The sequence below is a fragment of the Lissotriton helveticus genome, chromosome 4_1, assembly GCF_964261635.1.
Source record: "Lissotriton helveticus chromosome 4_1, aLisHel1.1, whole genome shotgun sequence".
Lineage (NCBI taxonomy): Eukaryota > Metazoa > Chordata > Amphibia > Caudata > Salamandridae > Lissotriton > Lissotriton helveticus.
Window position 1 is genome coordinate 1,612,785,197 of NC_136063.1, and position 11,430 is coordinate 1,612,796,626.

At 46.9% G+C, this 11,430-nt stretch overlaps 1 protein-coding gene across 1 annotated transcript in view; it reads left to right on the top strand.

Annotated features, from left to right (window-relative positions):
* Window positions 1-11,210, top strand: part of NPSR1 (neuropeptide S receptor 1) — a 1,386,173-nt gene extending 1,374,963 nt beyond the window's left edge. The window contains exon 8 of the mRNA XM_078686281.1: window positions 10,578-11,210. Coding sequence (XP_078542407.1) covers window positions 10,578-10,668 — 91 coding nt within the window. The 3' untranslated portion in view covers window positions 10,669-11,210. The remainder of the gene's footprint in view (window positions 1-10,577) is intronic.
* The last annotated feature ends 220 nt before the right edge of the window (window positions 11,211-11,430 follow it).

An 11,430-nucleotide genomic window follows, 5' to 3' on the forward strand; every position in this document is an offset into this window, starting at 1 on the left:
GCTGCGCTTTACTCGAGTGACTCGCTTGATCCGGGGGCCCAATCCAGTTTCCTGGAGGGCCTGCCCCTCCCGAAAGTCTCTGAGGTCTGGAACGAGCAGTTGTCCTCCCCTCGTCACTCGAGAGGAGGTCTTGGATGCCATTAAGGCCCTGAAGCTGCATAAGGCCCCTGGGCCTGACGGTTACACGGCCCTCTTTTATAAAACATTCGCCTCTGACATTTGCGACTACTTAGTCTCCCTTTTCAACGCAATGGCGAGTGATGGTAGGACCACGGATTCTATGGCCGAAGCTTTAATCACGGTTATCCCCAAGCCTGGGAAGGATCCTACCTCTTGTGCCTCTTACCGCCCGATAGCACTTCTTAACCTGGACGCCAAGCTGTACTCCTCCATTCTGGCGGGTAGATTGCAGGATCTGATGTCTGCCTTGATCCATCCTGATCAATCGGGATTTATTAAGGGTAGGCAGACTCACGATAACCTGCGTCGCGTCGTCCATCTCATTGAAAAGGCGGACAGGTTTCGTATTCCGGCGGTGCTGGTTGGGCTCGACGCGGAGAAAGCTTTCGACCGCGTTGACTGGGGCTTTCTGCACCAGACGTTGGTAGCCTTCGGATTCTCGGCTGCTTTCATTAGGATGATCGAGGCCAACTATAGTGGCCCTACCTCTCGGGTGATAATCAACGGCCACAGATCGGCGAGTTTTCGCCATTCCCAGGGGACGCGCCAGGGATGTCCCCTGTCACCCCTGCTTTTTGCTCTTAGTATAGAGCCGTTAGCTTTGGCGGTTCGGGAGGACGAGCAGATTCTGGGTCTTCCCTTTACAGGTGAGCAGCATAAGATCTCGCTTTTTGCTGACGATGTCCTGCTGTCCATCCAGGACCCAGCGCTGTCATTGCCCCATGTCCACTCGGTGCTCTCTACCTACGAGGAGGTGGCGGGCTTCAAAGTTAATTTTGGTAAATCTTACATCCTAAATTTAACCCTGTCACCGGGGGAGGTGCAGCGGATCCAGCTGCTTACTCCGCTCGCTTGGGCGTCGACGTCCTTGCTATATCTGGGCGTACGGTTGACCGCCACAGTGGGTGCTTTGTTCCAAGCCAACTTCCCCTCGATGTTAACTTCCATCAAATCTGAACTGGAGCGTTGGAAGCCTAAATTCATCTCGTGGCTGGGCAGGATACACGCCCTCAAAATGGTGCTCCTTCCTAAATTGTTGTACTTGTTTCAGGCCTTACCTATCCCGATAGGATCAGACTACTTCCGCCGCTTGAAGACCGTCATGTTGCGATATGTCTGGCAAGGTGGCCGAGCGCGGCTTCCGTTTTCGGTTCTGCGCCGTCCGAGGCTGGAGGGGGGAGTTGGCTATCCGGACATGCATTTGTACTATAAGGCCGCCCAACTGAGGGTCATCGTGGAGTGGTCTCAGCAGATGTCGGAGAAGCATTGGCTCCATATGGATCGGAGTGTGGCGGGACGCTCCATCTGGAGTCTGGCCTGGTTACCCAAGGCACATAGACCCAGGAATGCTTACATCAGCACTCCCACGAGCACGGTGTTAAAAGTCTGGGACACGGTATGCAGCGACGATCGCTGGACCACATTCCCGTCCCCGTTTACCCCGATTCACTATAACCCGGCCTTTCCCCCGGCCTTGATGGAAGGCCCCTTTGAGGCCTGGAGGGACGGCGGCTGTAGAGCCCTTACCCATTTGTTTCATGGCACCGAACCCCTTACCTTCCACAACTGTATGAGGGATTATGGCGTTCCCCCGACAGAACGCTTCAGACACCTTCAGCTCCTGCATTGGGCGACGTCACCGGCGGTAGTGGACGCTGCTACTAGACCCTTATCGAAATTCGAATCTTTCCTTCTCCGCACATCTACCATGAAGGGAGCAATCTCGTTCCTGTACAAATTGCTGTTAGACTCTACTGTGGCGCCGCGGCCACGATATCAAGGTCATTGGGAATCCACCCTGGGAAGGGACATCTCTACTAGTGAGTGGCAGGGCTTATGGAGGGACGTAACGGCGCATAACCACTCTACTGACCTCAGGGAGGCACATATGAAACTCATCTTTGATTGGTACCTGTATCCCTCTAAATTGCACCGCATATTTCCCACTACTTCAGATAGGTGTTGGCGGGGCTGTGGTATGTTGGGAAACTTTAGCCATATATGGTGGGAATGCCCTACCATTCGGCCATTCTGGACTGAGATCTTGTCCCACATTAAAGACATTTTGGGTTACCCGATCCCGGACTCCATGGCTTTTTTGTTATTAGGGCTTAGAGACCCGCTGCTTGAGCACCAGACTAGAGCGGATAAGCGTATTATGTGGTTATGCCTGGGGGCGGCTAAGGTGACACTGGCAGCCGCTTGGAAATCCCCGTCTGCTCCCGCTATTTCCTTATGGCATGCCCGACTGTGGCGTCTGTTGAGCATGGAACGTCTCTCTGATATCTTTCGGGGGAATTTCAAGAATTTTATGTACAACTGGGGCCCGCTTGTGAGGTTTTTGTCCCGAGGCTTGCCCTCGGCAGTATGTCCATCAGCAGTGCGGTCCCTCCATCTCTTCCAGATTTAAATTCCTGAAGACCTGATTTGCTTGCGTGCTTGTTGGCTGCCACCACTGGGGGGGGAGGGAGGTGTTGGGGAGGGACGAGGGGGGGGGGGTTAGTTGGGGTTATTGCCTTCTGTTTCTTCTTCTATTGCGATTGGCTCTGCCTGAGGAGGACCTCTAGACTCTGGATGATATCTGGGCTGTCCTCTCTGTCTGAGGAAGCGATGTCCACTGTTGACAATCTGTCCTACACGAGAACTGAGCTGAGCAGACATTTCCTTGTTGCCTTATCGGATTATTGCTGGCTTCTTGTGGACTTTGGAGCCCTGTAGCCCTTTTTCTTCAATGGTTCAGTCCCTATCTTTGCTCCCCCTGTGTGGGGCTTTATGGCGTTATGTCGCCTATCTTCCTCTCTTTCTTTCCTGTTCCCCTTTTCCTGTTTCCCTCCCCCTTCTATTCTTCTGATGTTTAAAATAAATAAAAATTTTACAAAAAAAAATAGTGAAGAAACACTGGGCTATTCTTAACACTGGGGGAGACACGGTCACCTTACCCCCTCCTCTCTTTGCCTTCAAGCGGGGCCGTAATGTGAAGGACCAGTTAGTCCATAAGAGACCCAAGACCATGAACCTCCGTACCGTAGGAACCCTCTGGGACATGCCACCCGTTACTGGACACCATCCCTGTGGCAACTGTGTGGCTTGTCCCTTAACAAAAAAGTCGACACAGATTGATATTGGCACAGGTCGTCCCTGGGAGCAGCGGCGATTCACGAATTGCAACAGTCAAAATGTCATCTATTTGATTACTTGTCCCTGCAAAATGCAATATGTAGGGATGACGACACGTAAAGTGAAGTTGAGAATATCTGAGCATAAGAGCTCGATTCGGTGTTGCAAACAGGCTACGAGATTGACAGCCCACTACATAGAGGTCGGCCATCTATCTACTGAACTGAGTTGGACAATTATTGAACAACCCCTGATTCCATCGCACATTACTGACATCAGTGGCTTTCTGTTTGCAAAAGAGCAGAAATGGGTGTACAAACTCCGATCAGATCGAGTTGGCCTGAATGAGCCTATCCCATGGATGGCATTATGATTGTAGACACTCTATTCGAGTTGCCCATGGTTCACTTGGTGCCGACTAGTCTAGACTACACGTGACCCACTTGGGTACATGATACACCATAATCATCTAAATCACTCTTTTGTGCAGTATCAGTACCAGTCAGCTAGACTAGAAAAAAGCTACTAGCTGGGCACTGATAATAGTATATATATCTAATATACACTCCTTTTGACTGAGCGCATTTGCGCACTATTTGCCCATGATCAAAAATGAGGAGCGAACTGCGATAGAACTCCATTTCCCATCATTCCCTGGAGAGCGCACACATTTTGATGTCATCATAACGTAGTGCGCACTGCTAGCGTCGCATTTTTACTTGCCTCAACCACGTCTACGATAGAGGCTGAGTGCATTGAGACAGGACTTCAATCCCCAGAAGCCCGTGCAGAGCACATGCAGATTGTCGTTATTGCAGCGCCCACTGCCTGCGACGAAAATAAAAACCAGAAGCTGAGCGCCGCGTCGGTACCTCCCACGTCAGCCCAGAGGGACGCCCGGGGTACCGACGGACAGGTAGGCTCACATTGCGTGTGTCCTTTTCAGCCTGCGTTTTTCCTTGTTACAACTGAGTCTTGGTGTGTTAACAGTTCACGGTGGAGAGAGAGTTTGAGATTGTCTGCCTACTCGTTTCCCAACTGAGCTTTGAGGACAGCAAATTTTTTTACTCACGTTTGGTGTCTTGTGAAACTGACTACTTGTGGAGTGTGATTCTGGATTCCTTACCGACTCAGTTTGTCATGCTCTGGAGGCATGAGGGCAGTATTTGTGTTCCTCCTTTGGTCTCCTAGCATTTTGTTAACCTGTATGTCCGCGAGGTATGATTTCATACTGATCGCAAGCTCTACATATCCTCACGGGCTGTTTTGGTGCACATAACATCTATGAAAATCAACAGAGGCCTCTCTTCCCTCCACTTTCTTTCTTTTTTATATAAACCCGATAATAAGACTAAATATTGATTTGAGCCTTAGGCATACTGCTGGAATAGCGTAATGAATCTTTTGTCCTAATATTTCCCTTTCATTTCATTTATGTTTTGTTGCTACTTTAGAGCGGTGCCCCGCTTTACCTGCGCTGTAGCCAGGTGAGGTGGGCTTTTCTCTCCTGCCAGTTGGGTAAGTGAGTAATTATAAACTCGTGGTTATATATAGAGATGTGTCAAATACATATATAGGTGACCACATCTGGCAAACAATAATAATGACCAATTTGTGTCTGAATGATGTGCACTAACATTGGTTTTTGCATTGAAAATGTTGTATGTTCTCTGTTTTTTTCTCTACATATATGTCATTGTGAATGGATCCACTCTTGGCATGTGAGCAGTCAGGAGAAGGATGGTATCGCTACATTTCAGGTGATATCTAGTCTTCTTTATTTTCCCACATATATACACTTTTGTTCAAGCAGTAGCGTTTTTTGGTCCTGAGGAAGCAGCCAGATACTATATAGATCTTATAAGTCTGCAGAAACATGTCGACCTTCTTTTCCAACTGTGGTTATTTGTTTATACCACAACGCACTCATTTCTTTTAGAATTTAGGAAAGAAGCGATTCATAATAAATTTCTTTCTCGCCTCTTTACCTAATTGTATCACCATTTTTCATTATTTCACTGTGCACTTCACTTTATAGCACTTGTTTAGCACTGCTTCTGGTTACCACCATACACCTTAATTTCTCCTCTGAGCATACGCCACTAGTAGGATTAGGCTTCTTGACATCTGCCAATCCACTGTGGGTCTATACATCTGTAGCTCAGAGGGTGATGGATCCCAGATGATGAAGGGCGGATCCGAGTGGTGACTGATGGGAATCCTCTTGGAGTAGCAGGAGACCCTAAGTGTGATTCAGTTTACACACTAATCATTCTTTCTCCTTTCCTTTTCCATTCTAGTCATTGTTGTAGAGATTTAACTCAGTTAGAACCTTTTTCTTGACCCCTTACTATCTTGTGTTGTGCATATGGTTATTGGGATATTAGTATTGTTGGGTCATTAAACTATCCCCCAGACCCTCCCCCACCTGGTTTGTATATTGATTAATCATCTATATCTTTAATGAAGAATGGTCAGGTTAAGACCATAAAACAAAAGGCCTCATTTACATAGAATTACCTTATAGCAGTGCAACAAGTAATTTTTCTGCACTCCCCTAAGCCAATTTGAAAGGGAAGAAATGCCCCATACTTACAAAATACAGTGATTCCTGTCAGCCATTCCATGATTTGCAGCCGAGTATCAATGCAGAATACCTTTTCCTCTGCCAAAAGCAGAGAGGTTCAGTGTATGAGAATGAGCAGAGTAATGGGGTAAAGGGATAGCTGGAGTTGCAGCTGAAATATCCTAGATTCAATGTTGTAGAGAAATGAAAGGTTAGATATAAAACAAGGTAAAGAGTAAATGTGCTGTAATTCAATCAATCAGGGAATTGTAAGCACGGTTCTCACCCGTGAGGGTCTCAAGGTGCATGAGGCGGCAGCAGTTCCGTTCAGCCGAAGAGCCAAGTCTTGCTAGCCTTCCTGAAGGTGTTCAGGGAGGGGGCGGACCTGATGTCGACCGGGAGCTCCTTCCACGTCTTGGCCACAATGTAGGAGAAGGATCTTCCCCCTGCTCTGGCTCTTGGGATGGGTGGGTTTTTGGCACGGATGTGGTTGGTGGATCGGAGGTTTTTATAGGGTACATGGAGGGTAATTCTATCGTTGAGGTATTGACGTCCGGTGTTGTGTAGGCATTTGTAGGCGTGGGTGAGTATCTTGAAAATGACTCTCTTCTTGATGGGGAGCCAGTGGAGCTTCCGTAGGTTATGCTAATGTGCTTGTGTCGGGGGATGACGAGGATAAGTCTGGTGGTGGTGTTCTGTATTATCTGGAGCTTGCGGAGTAGGGACTTGTTTATGCCGGCATAGAGGGTGTTTCCGTAGTTCAGCCTGCTGGTGAAGAGTGCATGGGTGTCTGTCGTCCTTGACTTGGAGGGGTAATCCCTTTGAAAGTCTTATGGAGGATGCGGAGGGTGTTGAAACAGCTGGAGGCGATGGCATTGACCTGTTGGTTCATGGAGAGGGAGGAATTGAGTACGATGCTGAGGTTTCTGGTGTGGTCTGTGGGTGTCAGGGGTTCCGAGGGTGGTGGGCCACCAGATGTTGTTCCATGCAGATGGGGTTGTTCTGAGGATGAGGAATTCAGTCTTCTGTGAGTTAATCTTTAGGCAGCTGTTGCTCATTGAGGCTGCAACGTCTTGCATTCCTTTCTGGAAGTTGAGTCTGGTGGTTGTGGGGTCCTTCTTGAAGGAGAGGATGAGCAGAGTGGCATCGGCATCGGATACTATGCTGAGGCCATGCTGTCGGACGATGGTGGCAAGGGGAGCCATGCAGATGTTGAAGAGGGTTGGGCTAAGAGATGATCCTTGTGGGACTCCGCAGTTGATTTCCGTGGGTTCTGAGAGGAAGGGTGGCAGGCTGACCCTTTGGCTTCTTCCGTTGAGGAATGATCGGATCCAGGGCAGTTCCTCATATGCCGGCATTGTGTAGTCTCGCTGCAAGTGTTTGGTGTGAGACGGTGTTGAATGCTGCTGACAGGTTGAGTCAAATTAGGGCTGCCATGTGGCCTTGGTCGAAGAGGGTGCGGATTTTGTCTATGGCAGCGAGTAGCGCGGTCTCAGTTCTGTGGTTGCTGCAGAATCCGGATTGAGAAGGGTCGAGGATGGTGTTGTTTTTGATGAACCTTATTAGCTCAGTGACTTTTGTCATGAAGGAGATGGGGCGGTAGTAGGTCTGTAAGGTCTGCTGAGGGCTTTTTGAGCAGGGACCTGACTTCTGTTTGTTTATGATTATCAGAGAAGGTGCCAGTCTCGAATGTGGTGCTGATGGTGCATAGTAGTTTGGGTGTGATGGCTCTGTGGTAGATGTATGGTGGCAGGGGTCAGTGGAAGCCCCTGAGTGGATGCTTTTCATGGTCTTGTGACCTGGGTGCAGGAGGAGATGGTGGTCTGGCTGGCATTGCCAGAGGGTGGGGTGGCTGTAGAGTCAGGTGTGAGGTTGTTGAAATTGTCATTGAGGTTTTTGATCTTCAGGTAGAAGAACGATCAGAGCTTGTCGTAGCAGTCCGGGGGGGTGATGTCCGTGGCTTTGCTGCGGGGCATAGCAAATTTTCCTGGATGACGCTGAAGAGTTTCTTGGAGTTGCTGGAATGGACAAGGATTTTTTTGTGGATGAAGGTCCTTTTGATGGTTCTGATGCATTGGTGGTAGTCCGTCATGGCGTTCTTCTCAAAGGTTGGTATGGTGAGAAGGACAGTGAGCACATGGAATATGATGAGCAAAGAAGATGAGTGTGAGGAAACAACTAAAACTACCGCACCATTATTAATATTTAAATATGAAAATATATGGTGGCATAGCTCGACTTCCTACACATATAGCCACAGAAGCCTAAATTGACTGATAAGGTATGTACCGTGAAATATGTCTCCCATTACTATGGGTGCCGCGATGAGAAGTGCTGTAAGATGGTGGGATATACGACAGAGGGAAGTTTATGGTGGATTGTATGTTGCTGCAGTCTTATTGTGCTGAGATGTTCATGGTTGCCCACCCTAAAGGTTGAAGCAGCAGTAGGATCATCTACAGCTAAGCGATGGCATCACTATAACCTCTTCCGTGCTCGTGATGGCCCTCGGCCGCCATGAGTCATGGTGGACATGTGCGCACGATGGCCGGGGGCTGTCCAAGCCACACCCGCGAATGGAATGTCCCAGCACTGCGGTGGAATTTGCGCCGCAGTAAAGAGGTTAAACAGGAAAAGTTCAAGGTTTCCTGAGAAATAGTGGTTAAAAAACTGCTGTGTGAATATAGTTGCAGTGCATTCTTTAGGCATTTGATGTTTGGTTTAAGATGTGTCTCGGACAAGGCATGCGGTTACAAACCTGCTGCATGTCTGTGCATGCACATATCATTTGTGTGTATATTATAGCCAGCTGTGTCCAATGCTCTTCATAACAAAGAGGTGGAAGCAGGAGAAGGTAGTAGGACTCCTACAGGAATGTAATGGTCACACAATACCAAGAAATGGAGTGGTAACACAATGTCAGGGTGCCCAGAAGAATAGCAGAAAGGTTAATTGTGTTACCATTATTGGTATGCACTCTATAGGCCTCAGGAGTGGCCTGGGAATTGTGAATTCTCTAAATAATATCTATAAACAGGTAATTCAAGTCGCCACACACCTAATGTTCACTGCTAAAGTTCGTTTTAAATTTCTGCAAGATAATTTTCATAAGACTTTAAAATGTAATTTTTCTTACTTGCGTTTTAATGTAACTATTAAGGTTCCCCAGTTGCTCAGTTAATATTCTCCAAAAGAATTTTTCTGCAAACAAATTGCACAGGCAGTTTCCAGACTAAGGGCCTGAATAGGATGCTGGTCAAACCCGATTCAACGGTTCTGTTGGATGAGGTCGGTCCACGAAGGTCTTGTTGGAAGCAGGCGGTCCGACCGCTGGATTACGATGCATCCAGCATGTACTTCGACTGACCGCTGACAGACCATCAAATCTGACAGCCTTCCTCCGACCACTGAGTTGACAGTCGGAAAGAAAGAGCAGCCTTAGGGCTGTATGGGGAGATTCAACTGCTTCCAGATTACAATGTGGTTTTCCGATGGGCAGGCTGTGGGGCTCCAACCGTCTGCCTCGAGTCGTCGGAAACGTGGGATAAGGGGTGAACACTAAGCTGATTCCCCTTCTCCCTGGCAGTCTACAGTGTGGATCCCTCCCACCAGGTCCCCACAGTCATGTGGGTGGGAGAATCTACTTAAGTCCTCATGTGGCATGTATCCCATTGACTGGACTGTTCACATATCGGCCGACTCCAGCAATGGGGTACATGGTGCACAAGGCATGTCCCCACATGAGTAATGCATGTGTGTACAACTGCACTTTCCCTGTTCATTTGACCTCACTTGTAGCGTCATGTCTGGGGAGTGGGGCATCCCCGACCATGAGACCCCTGCGGTAGCAGTGGTTGCATGGTAATACAGCGGACAGAGCATTCCCGGCCTCAGAGGTCGAAATTGGAGCACAGCTGTGGTGATCGGACGGGTGGAATGACTGGATTCCTAATCAGGCCCTTGGTATGTGCACTGATTCACACTTACTGTAATTCCCTTGACAATTTTGAAGACTTAAAGTGAGCAATCCAAGACCAACAAAAGTTATACATTATAACAACCCCATACATCTGCTGTTTAGCTTTAGATGTCATTCTTCAGTAAACTGGTAGTTTTTTGGTCAATAGTTTTGCTTTCTTACACTAGCCCTGAACATGTGCCACTTCTGTGACCAGGAAACTGCCTCTTTACCTTTCTGCAAGACCCTCACCTCCCGACTCTGCCATTGGTCAATTTCAGTCTCATTGATATGACAAAAAAAAGGAAATATGGTGATAAAGATAATGTAAAAATGAAACAAAAGTGCTCATTCACTGCTTAATACAGAGCAAGTCTTCTGGTTTCCATGACCAACTAAACAATATTCTTCCCTTTCAAGATCCCGTGACCATTAAGGATTGTTCAAACCCTGTCTTCTATTTCATTCTCAGTTTGGTCTCGCACAATAGAAATCTGTATTCAGTATACCTGAGATCTCGTTTAATAATGTTATATTCTGTCCTCTCTGGGCCATATACATGAACACATTTTCCCATAGACACAGAATGTTCTTGTAAAGGCAAATGTGCCTAATGCGAATTTAAACTTCTTAAGTACAATAAACCCTTGGTTTTTTCTCGACTTAAAAACCTGCATCAATCTCTTTAAACAAATCAAAACATGCTTTGTTTTTGCTGACAGATTAAAAAAAATAAAACCGTTATTTTTTTTTCAGGGATAGGCAATCTGGAAAACTTGGAGGGACGCTCAGAGATAAAACTGAAGGCATGGAAATGCAGGTGTGCTCCAGACCTGAACAGGTCTGAAACGTACGGCACCCAGTCTGTGAAGCAGAACACCTATTCGACGCCCATCGCAAATTATGTATATTGCTTACTGTCTATTCTGTTCTGGAAGGCACACTGAAAAGCTGCTCAATGGACGACGGTGAAAAAGCACAGAGATGAATTCCCCAAAACAATATTCTGCTATTTTCAAGATTATGGAGTGTCTTGAAAATTATTATGCAGCCTTCACTTCAAGGGCTTTTACAATTGACACCAATTGGGGGCCTTACTTTGTTAATAGTCCAGTCCTTGTAAATGGTTTGTCTTCAGTACCATGTCTCAGAGCTAATGCATATTCATGATAAACTGATTTGTAATGTCATTCCCTCTGATATCGACGTTGTAAAAATAATAAACACATGATTGTACTGTTGACTGGTTATTTGCAGAGATAACCTTGTAGCCAATCAAAATGTACAAATGTTGTTATTTGTTGTGAATAATTGTAATAAAGTGAGGAAATTACTAAACTCTTAAAGGAATAAAGCGCCGAACCCATGGGGGTAGTAAAGAAGCTGAAAAGGTAAGGCAATGACGTGTTAATTAGGTGATTTATTTGATTTGTGACAACAGGCTCGTAATTCCTGTATTTAAAAGTGATAAAATGATAGGAATACGCTATTTGTTGCAACGATTATGCACATGAGCAGCATCTGTGCAAGGGAATGTAAAATAAATCATGTTCTTTTGTACTGGTTGCACCTGCTACCCAACAATGAGTATACTATAGAAGTCTGTAGC